The 16,359-nt window shown below is 49.0% G+C and overlaps 1 protein-coding gene across 16 annotated transcripts in view; it reads left to right on the forward strand.

Annotated features, from left to right (window-relative positions):
- LOC102693883 (R3H domain-containing protein 2) overlaps positions 1-16,150 on the forward strand; it is a 55,506-nt gene extending 39,356 nt beyond the window's left edge. For 6 of the 16 annotated variants that reach the window (XM_015344265.2, XM_015344271.2, XM_015344267.2 and 3 more), the window contains exons 13-26: positions 481-534; positions 4,576-4,811; positions 5,908-6,086; positions 7,215-7,334; positions 8,598-8,900; positions 9,022-9,148; positions 10,342-10,502; positions 10,987-11,141; positions 11,434-11,534; positions 12,391-12,560; positions 13,219-13,363; positions 13,756-13,850; positions 14,144-14,228; positions 14,861-16,150. In XM_015344265.2, the coding sequence (XP_015199751.1) occupies positions 481-534; positions 4,576-4,811; positions 5,908-6,086; positions 7,215-7,334; positions 8,598-8,900; positions 9,022-9,148; positions 10,342-10,502; positions 10,987-11,141; positions 11,434-11,534; positions 12,391-12,560; positions 13,219-13,363; positions 13,756-13,850; positions 14,144-14,228; positions 14,861-15,177 (2,248 nt within the window). In that variant the 3' untranslated portion in view covers positions 15,178-16,150. The remainder of the gene's footprint in view (positions 1-480; positions 535-4,575; positions 4,812-5,907; positions 6,087-7,214; positions 7,335-8,597; positions 8,901-9,021; positions 9,149-10,341; positions 10,503-10,986; positions 11,142-11,433; positions 11,535-12,390; positions 12,561-13,218; positions 13,364-13,755; positions 13,851-14,143; positions 14,229-14,860) is intronic. The other 10 variants (XM_015344269.2, XM_015344276.2, XM_015344275.2 and 7 more) reach the window with 6 other exon arrangements.
- Positions 16,151-16,359: the final 209 nt, after the last annotated feature.

Below are 16,359 nucleotides of genomic sequence, written 5' to 3' on the forward strand. Positions count from 1 at the left end.
GTTCAGAGACAGCAGCGTGGCCAGACAGGTGCTGTAACACAGCAAGACTCCACTGGCAGCATGTCTGACCACATCTCTCCCATTCACCCTGGCCGACACCGGTCTCTCAGATGGGATCACTTGCAAATCCAAACTGCCTTTGCGTGAACCTTTTTCTTTTCAAAATTCTCAATTTGTGTTGTTTTTGGCCAGCACCTGCCCCCTTTTCATAGATGCCTTTCAGGGAAAATGACCAAAATAGAAATAAAAGGAATGATTCTATATGGTCAAAAGGGTTTCCATATTAGGAAAACATTTTCCCCTTCAACCAAAGTGCCAATTGGATGCTGGAGAAGCTTCAGTATTTTGCCTGCGTTGCTCAGTCATGGACCCTGAAACTGCAAACTCAAAACTGCACAGTGTCTTGCTTTATTTCTGAAGGGGGGGGGCAACACTGTTTCCCCCCAGTGGTAATGCCATTTTCTTTAATGTAACCAACAGACTCTCCATTGAAGGCTTTTCCTCTAGCTCTCAAAAAAGGAGACAGATCTTTAGGTACCTGTGTGTTATGGTTTGCCAGTCACGGTTCCATCTGCTTGGACACCTGGTGTCGCTCCATGCATGGCTGATTGTGGGATATCTGGCTCCGTCATTGACGCTCATATGTCGCATTTCCAGTTTTTTTTCTCCTCCCGTCTTTCCTCCAATGGTTTCACCTCCACTTCACTTTCAGGCAAATACCGCCCCACCTCGGACACATGCACTCATTCCCCCTACAAGGAGTAGATCCACAGAAGGGGAGGGAGGGGGGGCTCGATCCAGTGAACTTGACTTTCAGGCAGCCTGTTTTGGACAGAACAGGGAACTGGGGTTCTATATGTCCAGCTCCGACATTCTCTCGGCCATTACTCATGCACCCCAAGACCATGAAGAGCATCGTCCCGAAGGCCTGATTAACACACCTCTTTGCCAACCCAATGGCGAATCAAGAGGCACTGGTGTTTGAGCTGTTCAAGTTTGCAGAGCTCCGTCTTGTCCTCAGCTGGTATTTTCAGCATGCCCATCAGGGGTGGAAATATTTTCTTTACCCATTGTAATCTGACCCATTCCTGTGCCGCAGGGCTCTTGTATGTAAACCCTCGCTATCACAGGATGCCTTGTGCTTGGTACTGTATTCTCAGTAATTCCATCTAAACACACAAATATCAAAATCACAGCTGAAACATCAACTTAAGCCTTTTCGCACATCACTATTGCACCCCTGATTTCTCAGGTGCTTGTTTTTCTTCCCCATCTGCTCAACCACACCATTTTGCACAGCTAAAAACAAACTAGCTCTGCCTTCACCAAGTTGTTGAGGAGGTCCATCTCTCGAACCCAAGGCCCTGTGGGCTGCTCGAATTCTCTCAAAAATCATCTTTTGCTCCCCTTTTTGTCCATTCTCCAAATGAAGGGAGGTAGCTTGCTTTGAAGTTCTGATCCTCTACCTTGGAGTGCCATTGGCTTCGAGGACAGTGCTGTGCAGAAGCTTTAGACCATAGAATCCATTGCACCACTTCAGAACACAACAGCTAAATGGTGAGGATTGAGAGCTTGCACATATAGAGGATAGACCAGGTTATCAGCGCAACATTTGCTCAGTTTGTTTGCGTACCATTTCTTCTCAGTTGACCAACTCAGTGCGGAGCCCTGGGCTTTTATTTTCTATATGGATGATATTTTTCCGGCAGCCAGTGTGTGTTGGAAAAGGGCCTCCATGGATCATCAGGCTTATGGATAGCCAGCCTCTGACTTGTATTAGGCACAGAGGAATGCCATCTCAACCCCCTAGATAGATGCTCTTAAATGCCGTTTGGTCTCACACAGGCACCTGTGAAGGAAACAAGCAGCATTGTGATCGGCATGTGCGTGCATGGGTAATGGATGATCTGTGTTCTGTGTTGTGGTGGTGCAGTATCATGGGGTCTGATTGCAGGGGAACAATTTAGTGAATGCCCGGGAGAGTGCAGTACGATATTTTAATGATTTCGGATTGTGGATCCATGCCTCTGCTGCAATGTCAAGTGAACACAGTCCTCATAATGTTATCCGGCAGCATGTACAGGGGCAATAAACCCTGTCCTGTTAATTTCAAGAAGGACCTTTAAGATTTTTTTTACCGCAATACAAACTGTGTTTTGGGCACAGCCCAGAGAGAGCCTGTATGCATCTCTCAACATACCACATCACTGCCTAGTTTCATGGAGAATCACACTCTTTAAGAAGCAAAAAAACAATAGTGTGAAATTAAGCAGGATCTCATTCTCTGCGTTTGAAAGAGGCCACGACTCTTTCTTTAAATAGCGCACCATATAAATAGCACCTGCCGTTAATTACAAGCTCTGTGAAATATTTATTAGGCTGCACTGGTTTCAGAACCTCAAGGCATTCAGGTTCTATTTCCATACAAGGATAGAATATATTCTTATCAGTTATTAGAAATTCTGTAATGATCTCAGTTTCATTCTTGCATCTGAATTGCGAATTCACCTTGATCTTTGTTCATTTTTTCCACTGGGAAAAAAAAAGACTTTACTTTCATATGCAAGCACCCTTTTTAAAAAGCAGGGTGGCCTTGATTTTTGTGTGGAAGGATCACTCGGTGTTCAGGATGCAGGCAGAGGTGAAATGAGCTTTTAGACCAGAGAACACCCTCTAGACTGGGGTGTCCAGTCCTGGTCTTGGAGAGCTGGTCTCTCTGCAGGCTTTCAAGATCTGTTACGCGGCAGGACCTGAGGTTTTGAAACGAGCTGTTAAACTTGTCCAGTCGAGCCGGGATTAGCTGAGTTGGGATGAAAACAAGCTGCAGACACATCAGCCCCCATGACCGGGATTGGGCACCCCTGCTGTCGAGTGGTTTTGCTTTTCTGAATATGGTACATCCTTAGCAGTTTGTCAGTACTTGTGCCCTGTTTGAACTCCCTTTTTTCTGCTTAGATGCTTTAGCTACCCAGGCTAACTAGCTCTTCTGAAAGGGGAGAGTTCCATTATGACTGATGTCAGTAAGGGTTGGGCCCTGATGACAGTGTAGCAGAACCATAAAACAAGATTCCCTGTAATTCTGGGATTAATTAATAAAAAAGGCAATGTATCCTTCACTCGTTTTTCAAATAATGATTTATGATCATTATTTGTTCCTAGTAGGCCAAAAAGGCAGTACCCATTACTTTATATGTAAAACCTTCAGACTCCTTCCTGAAGTCTAGAAAATCATTACTTATTTCTGCCCTACCAGAGCACTGATTAATGAAAGTAAGAACACTATTGCTTGTTGCTTGTTTTATGACAGTTGCTGTAGAAAGTGTGTTGTGGGAGGTCAAACCGAGAATTGAGTGTTTCGTTCGGTTACAGACAAATGCGCCTTCACTGTTTTGAAAATCTCTGTGTGAGTGCAAAAACAGCTATGAAAATGTGTGCTTTTGTAAGATCAACAATTCGAAAGCCAGCTGTGTGAAAATTAAGGGATGAGTGTATTTGCTTACCCCTTAGGCATCGTGCCAAGAAGTTGTCCACTCTGCCACCCCACCGTCTCCTGATGTTTCATCAGGTAGCTGATGGACAGAGGAGTGTTTTTTTTTTACCAGACCAGCTTGGTTCAAGGGCAGGGGGGGTTACTAGGAGGTTGGAGGTCCCAGGGGAGGTTGTGCAGTCTGTTTCGTGTTGTTCTCCAGCCAGGACGTGTGGAGCTGTCCGTCAGTGCAGGAGTGTGTGTGTGTGAGGAAGTGATGTTGCTCTGGCATAGAAAGTGCACATCGGTTGTCGGTGTGTGTGCGCGGGCGGCTGCTCTCTCTGTATTAAAGTCCAATCCACTCTGCCCGATGACAGCAGTCACGCCGAGTTTTGACCACAGTTCAAGGCAGCACGTGATGCGTTGCAATTCCATCGTAAGGAATCAGCCGATTAACTTCTGAGACCCACTTGCACATCTTGTTCACATTGGGCAGAGTCTGTTGGCCTTTGTGTCAGGTTTGCAAGGTGTGTTCGCCTGCTTGGTCTGCAGTTGTGCACTGTTGTCGTGGAGCCCAGTCTTGTTCAGTAGCTGTAGCCTGTTTGCGTGATGCCCCTACTTGCTGTCCGCTGTTTGGTTAAACCCTGTCCCCTTCTGAAGAGTACCTTTATGTAGACACGTGGGGCACAGCTTAAAAATGAAGCACCCGTTCCCGTTGGCAGAGCTCATGTACTGTTCCTTGAGCAGTTCTCCCCCCCCGCCCCCCCCGAAGAGCGTCTTGCTTGTTCTTTTCTAGGGTACCTGCTGTGCGTTCTTTCCATGTGTTTGACGCCCTCCTTTGTAACGTCTACCTCTGGCGCTGTTGCTTTTCTGCATGCACGCAAGCCTCCTCCCCGTCTGCGTGTTTCTTGTGTTGTACGCGTGCGGTTTCCTCATAGCTGTCGCGAATGAGATGCTTGTCCCGGTGCGGGGCAGCAGCTGGTCTGATGCGTGCAGTGTCTGGGCTCCACATCTGTCTGTGCGTGCCAGCTTGTTACCCGCGCCTAGGCCCCCCCTCCGCCGCCGCCACCTGACCTCCCGTGTGCCTGTGCCCCCGCTCTGCCCCGCAGGGGGAACCGGGAGAGCTCCAGCCGGGCCTCCAGCAGCCGCCAGAGCAGCACGGACAGCGAGCTCAAGTGCCTGGAGCCGCGACCCTGGAGCAGCACCGACTCGGACAGCTCCAACCGCACCCTGCGGCCCCCGGTCACCAAGGCCAGCAGCTTCTCCGGCATCTCTATCCTCACCCGGGGTGACAGCATTGGCAGTGCCAAGGGGGTGCCCGCTGGCTGCAGGATCTCCCGCACAGGTGTGCACTCCCTTCCCCACCTTTGAAAGAGACTGCTCCCGATACAGGTTGTCTTGAGCCCATGCAAGCAGGGACGTGGTGTTAAAACATATGTTATCTAGTCTGGTGTCCTGGTTATTGCTGTAATTTCTCACTTGAAAGCTAGTTTTTGGGTTGAAGCCCATCTCTCACGTGTTCTTTATTTTGATTTTGAAATGCCTTCAGGTGGCATTAATGCACCTGACTGATTATTTCCTTCTGCATAGTTTTCTGTAGCCGAACCCACAGTTACAGTGCAACAGCTACACAAACAGTGATTTCACTGCCCTGTTTTATATAGCTATACTTTTATATAGCTGCTGGGGGCAGGGTGTAAGGGTTATTTTAACCCTGCATAATAAGGACAGTTCTAGGTCCGGATTATCTCTGGAGAGGATATTGATGTTCTTATTTGAAGAAGCTTTAAAAGCCTTGTGGTATTCTACACAGTGGCCAAATTAAAACCCAAGAGGACTTAAGCGTTTGTGTGCCTTGGGCAGAACCTGGAATAGAGTTATACAAAATAAATCTCACCATATCCCAAGTGACTCAACCAGTATTGGGATTTCCCAAGTGGTAGTGCACTCCTGGGGTAGCGTTGGAATTAGTCTGCCACGGTCTTTACTGCTGGCATTGGAGCCACGGCTCTGGCTGCTGGCTGTGACATCAGTGAGAGACGCACTAGTCCTCCAATTGGCATTGACTCACCTGGACCTCACAATGGAGCTTAAGTGCATCAAAAGCAGATGAAGGGCAAGTTCCAGAAGAGCACGTTTCTGTGTTTCCCCCTTTCATTTTAATCTGCAGTGTGGTTAAAACATTATTTTAGGTGAGATTATTACACAATATTGGTATCATATCATTAGAAAAACAAAAATCTAAAACATGTAATAGATGTCAGCTTCAAGCATTTTTCTGATGTGTTTTTTTTAAACATGTACTACATAATTCTCATAAGGAATTGATGGATGATGTGTGATCTAATTGTACCTCTGGACTAGAAGAGGATTTGACCAGATTGTCCATCAATGTGTCGTGTAACACTGACCTCTACAACATGTCCGCATTTGTGTTCTAGGGCTCCCTATTACCACCGCTGATGCAGTCGCCCCGTGTTCAGCGCCCCAGCCACCCCGCAGCCTGCTCCCCTGCCCCTCCAGCCAAGCACAGCCCCAGGGACAGCAGGCACAGCCCCCCCAGAGCGCCCTGCTGCCCACCCCTCCGCAGCCTCCCATGAGCAATCACATGATGGCTCAGGTGAGTCACGATGTCCCTGGGGGGCAGATGGGAGGGGGGGTGCTGGTTTTAGCAGTGTGTAGGCAGCCGAGGCTCCGTCTCCTGCTGCTATTGCTGAGGGAGAGAGAAGTGAGAGCTTTTCTTTGCAGGATGAGTAATACGCTCAGGTGTGTTTTGTAACCCTTGCAGGATGGAAAAGGTGCAGTGTTTCTTCTGGTTGGCGTGTCATGACTTAGCAGTCATTTACGTACTGCTCTGCATGGTTAAATAATTATGCTCCTCTGGTCCTGCAAGGTACAAATGCTGTTTTCTTTTCTAAATTTAAGCAGTTTCACTGTTCAGTTTTGTCTTTTGCATGTGGCGTTGAATTTACAGGGTGACGTCTGCCTGGAATGAAATGATTGCATTATAATTAGTTTAATTTGATTAACCCCCCAGATCACTGCTTTTGTAGACCTGTTTTTTTTCCATTGGATTAATTTTTAAGGGTTCTTAATTAGTGCGTTTCCAAGTCAAGATACTATAATCTGAAATCCATCTCTTAATTTCTGTTCCTTCCTTGTTCTATAAAACTGCCCCCCTGCTCCTTTGTTGCGCATTCCAGTTGTTTCCACGTGCAGGAATCCCAATGGGGCTGTAAAGTCTGCTCCTAACTGAATTACTTCTGTGTCGTCACACAGTAACAGGATTTCAGGATGCCAGCGGCACAACAGCCCCTAAGTATTTTTGCTGCAGAGAGCAATCTCGCTTCATGCTGCGGGTAGGAAAGGGATGAACACCCTTATGTGGCAGAGTACGTGGAAGCCAAGCAGAGTCATATTCAAAACTCATGTACCCTCACATGTTCTTTATTTTCCCTGTAATACGGTGACAGCATGTTCAAGTTGAAAACAGTCTTGTCAAAATTCAGCAGGCTTATTTGTCCCTATTAAGGAACGATTGATGCCGATATCCCACCTGGCCGTTCGGAATTGAATTTCGGTTTAACTTTTCCCCAAAAAAGAGTGATGCAATAGATCAGAATGGTGCGACGGTTTCATGAATATGGATGGTCTGATTGTAGTCTTTCGAGAGCAGGAATGACTTTTTCAGCAGCTCTTTTAAAAGATCGCTGTAACCGAGCTCTCCCTTTCCCCCCCTTGTCTGCAGCCGGTGGCGTCTCTGCAGCCCGTGGCGTCTCTGCAGCCCTCTCCGCAGCCAGTGCAGTATTCCAGCACCTCCTGCCCCCAGGTCATCCTGCCAGTGTCCCCCCCCCAGCAGTACAACATGGTACCCCGTCTGCCTCTCTCTCTTACTCTCTGGTCTCTCATGCTGTCTCATGACACGCCCCCTCCCTTCCCCACCTCCCATACATTTCCTTCCTTTCCTCTCTCCTCGTCCTCCTTTTTTTTCCCCTTGACACCCTCTGCATGGTCACTTCTCAGACTCAGGCAGCGTTTTTTTTCTACTTCTCCATTTCAAGCGTCTTTTGAAAGGCTGGCTGAGGCGTTCAGGTTACTCGGCTTTCTGCCAAGGCCTCAGCTTCACTCGCAGGAGCAGTAGTTGAGAATTTTTAGGAAACAAGAGAGGGGGATACAGCAGAAGGGCCTGAACAGGTAGTTTGCATTTTTCTTTGGTCTTCTCTGCTCATGGCTGCCTGGGATCGCAAGCCAGAGTTGACTAGCCATTAGAACTGGGTTGTCGAAAATAAAGGCGAGTTCTAGTGGTGATCCAAGGTGACGGCATTGATTGTCTCCTAACCACCTAAATAAATCCATTACTCATAGGTTGGGAAGCAGCGATTTGCAGGCACAGTTGAGGTTAAACTAGGTTTAGCCTGGGCAGCACACTGGTGCTGGCGTGGTGGTTACTATTGCCGCCTCGCAGCACTGGGGTCCTGGGTTCAGGTAGTTCCTGGGGGGCTCTCTGCGTGCTCTCCCCGTGTCCCTGCAGGTTCCCTCCACGGTCCAGAGGCACACTGGCAGGGTAATTGGCTTCTGGGAAAATGGGCCCTGGTGTGAGGGTGTGCGTGACCCAGCCTTGCGCCTGATGCTTGCTGGGATAGAATCTGGCTCCCCTGCTAGCCCTCAATTGGAAGAAGGAGTTATAAAATAGATGAATGCGTAGATTTAACCTGGGGTAACAGCAGGGTGGAGAATTCCACCTGTTCCGCTGTGGGGCTCAGGAGTATGAGTGACCATGGAAGCTGTTACCTGCAACAGTGCAGCCAACTTAAATGTGCAATAAGAACCGACCTATTTGCCGATGTGAATTATGAACAAACAGAATATATATTAATGGGTGGAATTTACTTGACAAATGTTGTAAAATTATAAATATCCTTAATGTCATTATGCTGAGCTGCTTGTGTTCCTTTTGCAATGTTAGGTGCCTGAGTGGTTTCCAAAGCCCTAGTTATCAATCCTGTGCTGCCTCATTTAGGCTAACTCATGTGGGGGCTGTCACTAGTCAAGGGGTACAGAAACTAGTCTCGTCAGTTCTCATATCTGCGTGCTTTCATTCCCTCTCCGCCTCTGCTCCCATCTCTTTCAGACTGAGGATTTGGGTCCGCAGTTCAGTCAGATGACCCTGAGCCGGCAGGGCTCCAGCGAGGCCCCGGAGCCCCCATCACTGTTCCAGCCTCCCTCCGTCCTGCCCCAGCACCCTCCGCCCCAGCCCAGCTACATCATGGCCTCGGGGGCCCAGCCGATGCCCGCGTCCGCCTTCCAGCCTGGCTCTGCCCACGCTCACCCCCCACCCCCTCCGCCCCCGCCTTCGCAGCCTGTCCTGCAGCCGCCACCGCCTCCGCCACCCCCCCAGGGGTACATTCAAACCCCGCCCCCGCCCCCTCAGCAGGTGGGTACCCCGCCGACCTTGAAGTCTGCTTACCTGCTCTTGGAGCCTCCGATGGGAGTGGGGAAGGAGGAGGAACAGCCCTCACCCGTTTCCCTCTTCTGCTGTGGGATGTGTGTTTCAGATTCAAGTGTCCTACTATGCTCCGGGGCAGTACCCCACTTCAGGACAGCAGTACCGCCCGCTCTCCCACCAGGTGTCCTACCCGTCCCAGCGCTCCCAACCCCTCGCCCAGCCGGCGCAGCAGTCAGGTGAGCAATCGTGCCACAACACGCCCCCAGCTCTCTCAACCCCTGACCCAGCTGGCACTACAGCAGTCCAGTGAGCGAGCGAGCGCCCCATACCCACACCCCCAGCTTTCTCAACCTCTGGCCCGGCTGGCACTACCGCAGTCAGGCGAGGTGAGCGATCGCCCCATACCCATTCCCCCAGCTTTCTCAACCTCTGGCCCGGCTGGCACTACCGCAGTCAGGCGAGGTGAGCGATCGCCCCATACCCATTCCCCCAGCTTTCTCAACCAGCACGAGACGTCTTTCTGTACTGCTCTCGTAGAGGGGCAGGAGCCAGTCTGGAAGGATGCAATAGTTGACATGATTAACACAAGCAATTAAAAAGACTGAGTTTTGTCCCCGTCTCGTCAAGGAATGTAGCCTTTTCCAATTGGTCCCACATTGATTAGTTTCATAGTTTAATTTCAAGTCCCAATCAAATGTCAAGCTCTTTTGTGAGTGTTATTCCAGGTTAGCAGTAAGTAAGTAAAACCATAAGCTCTGATAAAAAGGTTAAGTCCCCCAGGATTTTTTTTTTTCCAGCAGGTTTACTGGTGAAAAATACTTGTCTGGCAACACTACTAACCCTAACAGTGTCTTCAGCTGTATTTTTAACAGACTAAATTTTCTGAGGGTAGCATGGTGGTGCAATGATGAGTATTGCTTCCTCGCAGCCCTGTGGCCCAAGGGTTCAATTCCTGAGATTGTCAGTGTGGAGTTTGTATGTACTACCCGTGTTCATGTGGATTTATGGTCAAAGATGTGCTGGTAGGGTAATTGGCTTATGAGAAGTTTGACCCTGGCGTGAGTTTGTGTTTGTCTGTGTGTGCCCTGCAGTGGACTGGCGTCCTGTCCGGGGTATATCCTGCCTTCAGCAGGCTTCAGCTCTCCTTTGAATCCGTAATGGATAAAATTGTTAGAAAACGGATGGTTTTCTGTGTTTGCAGAACTGTAGAACTGCCCAAAGCTTCAGATTATGAAGGCATATTCTGCCTTTTATATCACTTATCAAGCACAACAAATGGACAGGTCAGGAGGCTCCCAGAGTTTGAAAAGGACCAAACGCTAAAGAAACCACCTGCAAGTTAAATCTTAACAAAACATATCCTTTTTTCCTGAAGAGACATTCTTTTTAAACCAAGTTCTGAAACTTTTTTTTTTTGCACACTATTCAGCAGGACTCCAGACCATGCTGCCCAATCAGCAGCAAGCGTATCAAGGCATGATGGGAGTCCAACAGCCACAGAATCCCAGCCTTCTCAACACCCAGCGGGGCAACATGGGAAACCAGATGCAAGGCATGATGGTCCAATATCCACCGCTGCCTTCATACCAGGTACAAAGCAAAAATCCTCTTAAAATCCTTAGTGAACAGAAGTACCTATCTGCCCCTTTTCCTTGCTTCAGTTTTGGGCAGAGGGTGCTTTTACCCCCATAGACTTCAAGGTTTTCAGCCCTGGAGGCTCAGAATTAAGGGACTTAAAGATGGTTTAGCTTCATCTGATGCTGTGAAAAAAGAATCATAGGACTTCACACTGTATTGTCTCTGTGCAGCATCAGTAGCTCTTCACCTTCCTAGATGGTCCTGGTTCTACTAGAAATAAGGGGTTTTTTAACATTTTGCCATCGAGTCTGTTTTTGTAAGCCCAGACGGGGTGACAACTGCTTCTGTCACCTAAGAGAATTTCAGACAGGGCACATCTCTTAATATTTACAGATTAAAGGAAACTTCATCTCAAAGGGCATTAGACTGTTCTAAGTTTGTTTTTGAAGGCCGTGGGCACCCGTTGACCACTGTGTGCCTGTCTCTCCTGCGCCAGGTGCCTGTGGGCAACGAATCCCAACAGGTGGTCCAGCAGACATACCAGCAGCCTGTGATGGTGCCTGCCAGCCAGTCTGTGCAGGGGGGGCTGCCAGGGGGCGCAATGCCAGTCTACTACAGCGTCCTCCCCCCAGCACAGCAGACCAGCACAAGGTGAGAGGCCTGGGGGGGCTCGGATTGAAGGGAAAATGGGCAGGTGGTTATTAGATACTGCGGAGAAAGTCACGTGCATGCTCCCCCTCCCCTCCATGCTCTGTCACTGAATTCATTACAGTTGCAACAGCAGTGCAGGGGAAACTTGCTGGGTGTAAGTGGGCAGTGGTTTGGGATAATAACAGCCTGTACGATTCAGATGTGCTCGGATTGAGACCCAGTAACCCGGCTGTCCTTGCCTACCTGCTGAAGTTCCTGGAGCTCAGTTGTGTTGTTGCCCTCTGTCTTTCAGCCCATCGGTGGGCTTTCTGCAACCCCCCAGCTCTGAGCAGTACCAGATTCCACAGTCCCCCTCTCCCTGTAACCCGCCACAGATACAGCAGCAATATTCAGGTGAGGGCGGCTCTCTGCGTGTCTGCGCGCCTCTGAATGTCAGCCTGTGCTTGTAGCCTGCCTGCCTGCGTGGGCCACAGCCTGTCTGCATTTCTCTGTGTCTGTCTCCCCTAGCTGTGTTTGTCTGTGCCTTGCTATGTTTTGAGTTTGTCTGATCAGTTTTTAAATGGTTTTTTTCCCCCCAATCTTGTACGCCTTGCTCAGATAGTCTTTGTTCAACCTTATGAGGTTGTGGGAGGGCACAGCTGGGGCTCTGTCTGAGGATGGAGTGAAGAGCAATGATTCACAGTTCATAAAACTGGGCAGAGTGCACCACCCAGTGCCAAGAAACTGGTACTACATGCAATCATGCAGTTGACAGACACGTTTTCCGATCAGGTTGAGATGATTGTTTAAACGTACGTTTTAATTATAGCTGTATCCTCCTGTAATGCTGGTTTAAAGTTCAAACATATTTGGGATGCTGTCTAGCTACCTTGCCTACCTAGGAGTGTAATGCATTCATATTGCATAATGCACAAGATGGCAATTGAAGTGCAGACTTGTTTTCTCTAAATTTGGAATGCAAGTCTGTAATGCCTCTAAATGTAATGAATTAATGTGAAGACAGCAGTACACAAGGACCTCGCCTTCCCCTGATCCCCTGTTTCTTTGTGGCAGGTTGTAAAATCAGCTTTTTCTTTGATGCACTTGTTCTGAATTCTGATGCATTTGTTTGCATTGTACTCGAATGCTGATGGCACAGTCCATCACTTGTCATGCATCACTTACAGCATATGTCATGATGTAAGAAGAAAGTGGCACGTTCATGAATGTGATTTTGTGCCATTGACTTTCAAGTGGTATGTGTCTCCAGGTGTGGCCCCTCCAGGTACAGGTGTGGTGGTGATGCAGCTGAGTGTCCCCAATGGGCCCCAGCCCACCCAGAGCCCCTCTATGGTCCAGTGGAACCACTGCAAGTATTACAGCGTGGAGCAGAGAGGACAGAAGCCTGGGGAACTGTACAAGACAGATAGCAGCTCGCAGGTCAGAGCCCACCCTGGGGATGTGCGTGGCTGGTGTCGGCCGGGGCTGTTCCGTCTGCTGTGGTCCTGCCGTTCCGATAACTCTTGGAATTGCCAGAAGTAGGCAGAATTGAGTCGATTTGCCTTCTGACATCATGCAGGGTTTGATGCAGATGATCCATGTGTTGTTCCTCAGAAGTGAAGAAGCATGACTGTTCTTGCACAACACTACGTAGAAACATAGGTTTCTTTAAATTTATGAAGATCGGATTACTTTAATCTAAATCACTTTCATCACAAGGCGGCATCTACCTTTAAATCTTGTTTTCGATCCGATATTCAGGTGCTTGACTTAAAAGGAACATCACTCACGCCCCCTGCTGGTAGTTAACCGATAGCGATTAGTAAGTAAAAAGGGTTAAACAATTGGAAACCCATACACTACAATGAAAGAACTGTTTTTTAATGGTCACACATGCACCATGCTGTCCTGCAAATGGTGCACTGTGCAGGGAGGATGTTTTAGAATTCAGCTGTCTAAAACTAAATATTTCGGAGCACAACGTGCAAAATGTTTTCCACTCAGTGGTCGACCGTGCAGAGAACCCTAAAATGTTCTTTTTAATTGAGTGTTTCGATCGTGGTCACCATGCGTGTCTCTCCCTCTCTGTCCTTGGCAGGCCAGTACGCAGATCAACAGTCCCCTGGCCTCGCCCACGCAGTCGCCCACACCCTCTCCCTCAGGCAGCGTCAGCAGTGTGTGTCCTGGCCTCGGACCCCTCCCCCTCATCACACAGTTTTCCCGCCCCCTGGGGCCCGCACAAGGTACAGCAGCATGGCCATACGCACGCACGCACACGCACAGCACTGCACAGGGTGGCTAGCTTGGTTCCACGTGCGTACTGCATGGCCTTCCAGGTCTGGAGAGCCCCAGAGCTTTCACGTTTTAGATCTTCAGTCAGTGGCTGAGGGATGAGGTTGACTTCTGTTTAAGACTATTTGCTTCCCAAAGAAACGCCCTGAAAGGAAGTTTTCTGCTTCTCCATAAATTCCTGGAGTGAGAGGGCGGAAGTTGATTCTTTATAACGGATCGGGCACTGGCCTGACCAAATCCAACCACATCTATTGGAGCGTCATAGAATGTACAGCGTGTGCCCGAGTGTACAAGCTGTTAAGCATGCAATGGATGATGGTCATCTCTCTCTTTTTGTCTCCAGGTGATGGTCGATACTCGCTGCTTGGTCAGCCCTTACAGTACAGCCTATGCCCCCCTCAGCTGATCCACAGCCAGTCCTCGTATCCCACACACCAGGTGAGACTTGCCGCCCTGTGCCACACAGATCCCTGGTCTGTTGGTGTGGCTGCTCTCTGCCATAGGATTTCTAGAGTGCCCGTGTGCACTGTGCTCTGAGCATCTGCCAAGTCTTTGACCTTAAAGAAGGCAAGAAAAAGAGAAGCTTGTGTTATTATTCTGACTGTACAGTATTGCGACACACACCAGAAAAGGCAGAGTAGACTGCAGAGCCCCCTTCAGGAGGGATGGTCCCTTAGCTCAATCCCGAAGAATGTTGTGGTTTTCCTCAACGCCTGTCTTTCCTGCTAAAGGGACAAACTGGAATGAAGCATGGCACGCGAGGGAAGCGACAGACCCTGAAATCAGCATCCACAGACCTGGGCACCAACGATTTAGGTGAGGCTCTGACCTTTCTCCCAGTGCCCTTGGGTTTTTAAAGGTGCCGTTCCTCGTTAACCTCACCTGTGGTTTCCCATTAGGTCCCTGCTTCCTTTCCCAGCATCCTTATTGTCTTCCTCGCTCGACTTTTACCAAAATTACCCAGTGTGTCATTCTAAGACAAACCAGACCTTGTAAAAAGGGCTGTTCCTCTGCATTATTGGTAAATTGTATTGAGGTAATAAGGGCGTTGAGCAGTCTTGCAAACTCCTTTGTAAAGCCTGTATGGGAAAGATTGGTCAGTGACACCCATGCATCATGGAAATGTTTCTGGCCTTTCCAGGAATCCAGGAATGCTTGACATGATTCAATAAGGACATCACAACAAATTTCTCATCTGGAATTATGGGAATTGGCAGTAAAAAAATAAAAAATGCCGCCTTCATGCTTGTATGACTGAGGGAGGAGGAGGGCAAAGTTTTTCCTGGGGGAGAAGGTTAGGATCACGGGCATGTCAACAGGAGGCTTTCTGCAGGCTCCCCCGTCCAGTCCGAATGGGCTGTTTGCCGCGTGCGGCTGAAGGATTAGTGGGCCGCGGTGGCAGAGAGGTGAGGTTTCAGCCTGCCTGTGTTCTGTGCCACCCCCTGCAGTGGTCAGCCGCGTGCTGGAGGTGACGGACCTCCCCGAGGGCATCACGCGCACGGAGGCCGAGAAGCTCTTCAACCAGCTGGCCATGTCGGGCGCCAAGATCCAGTGGCTGAAGGACACGCAGGGCCGGGGCGACGGCGGGGGCGGCAAGGGCGACAACGACCCGGCGCACCTCTACACCGTGGTGGCCGTGTTCCCCAGCACCATGGCCGCCCAGAGCGCTTCCTTCAAACTCAATAACTCCACCAGCCGCTTCAAGCTGCGCGCCACCAAAAAGAACTATGACCTGCGGATTCTGGAGCGGGCCAGCTCGCAGTAGGGCAGCGGGGCAGGGTCGCGGCGGGGAAAACGAATCGTCTCGACAAAAGGGAGGAGAAGTTCCAGATTGGCGTACTCCAACTTTCTATTTTTTTTTATTTACCTTTGTTTTTTGGGTCTTTTTTTTTGTCAGAAGAGCACACAAGACACGCGAGCATGCGTGCGGTTTGATGCGCGTATGTGTGTGGAGCATTTACTGACCGTGTGCGCGTGCCCACCCACCCACACGCACGTACGATGACCCGACGCGCGGCGCACACGAGGACACACTGGACAGTCGACCTCACTTTACCCACAATCCCCCACCCCACCCCCCAAACTTGTCCTCCATCTTTTATTTTCTGCTCCTCTGCTACCTCCCCCTTGTCCTGTTTTCTCTACTCAAACTCCCGGTCTCTTGCACCCTCACCTTCCCTTCTCACTCATACTCACGACTTCTTCCCTCTCCTGGCGCACTCTCGCTCTCTCTCACTGTAGCGCACACCTCTCTCTCTCTCTCGTTCTCTCTTGGCTGCCTCCGTTGGCTTCTGTTTGCCTTACTACTGCTGTGGCTTCATGTGCTGCGCTGTTGATCTTTTCTTTATTCTGTTTCTTCGTTCGTTTTCGTTTTTTTGTTTTCTGTTTTTTTTTGGTTGAATATATTTATATAAGTGATTTAAGGATTTAAAAATATATATATTCAGTGATTTCAGTGGAAGAGTTTATCCCTCCCGTCCTCACCACACACTCTCGCCCTGCTCATTCTCAGCCCCTCGCTTTCCCCTTCCCCTGCCTTGCCTCTTCTTCCTCCATCTTCCTGCTCCTCCTCCTTGATCTTTTCTCTTTCTTGTGTTTGCGTTTTTCGTTGACAGCTGTGCAGAACGTATCAGAAGAAGTATTTAAAAAGTGCACAATTGATTGCATATGTCTACTGTAAATTTTATTTAATCTGTTATTTTTGTTTTTAAAAATATAAAAGTGAAAAAAAAACCCTGCCTGCCTGTTTGGTCTCTCTTTTTTCCCCACTCCTCCTGTTTCTCTTTCGAACAGTGCTCTGGAGGAATTCAGTGGAAGCCTACATCCAGAAGAGCATTTGTTAAAGGCAGACTTGCAGAAGTGCCAGTTTCTCCCAAAGTTTCCATTTAAAATGATCTTTTTATTGTAATGGATCAGTTACTGCCCAGTGCTTGAACTGTATTGTTTA

This window comes from Lepisosteus oculatus, chromosome 1 (assembly GCF_040954835.1).
Source record: "Lepisosteus oculatus isolate fLepOcu1 chromosome 1, fLepOcu1.hap2, whole genome shotgun sequence".
NCBI lineage: Eukaryota > Metazoa > Chordata > Actinopteri > Semionotiformes > Lepisosteidae > Lepisosteus > Lepisosteus oculatus.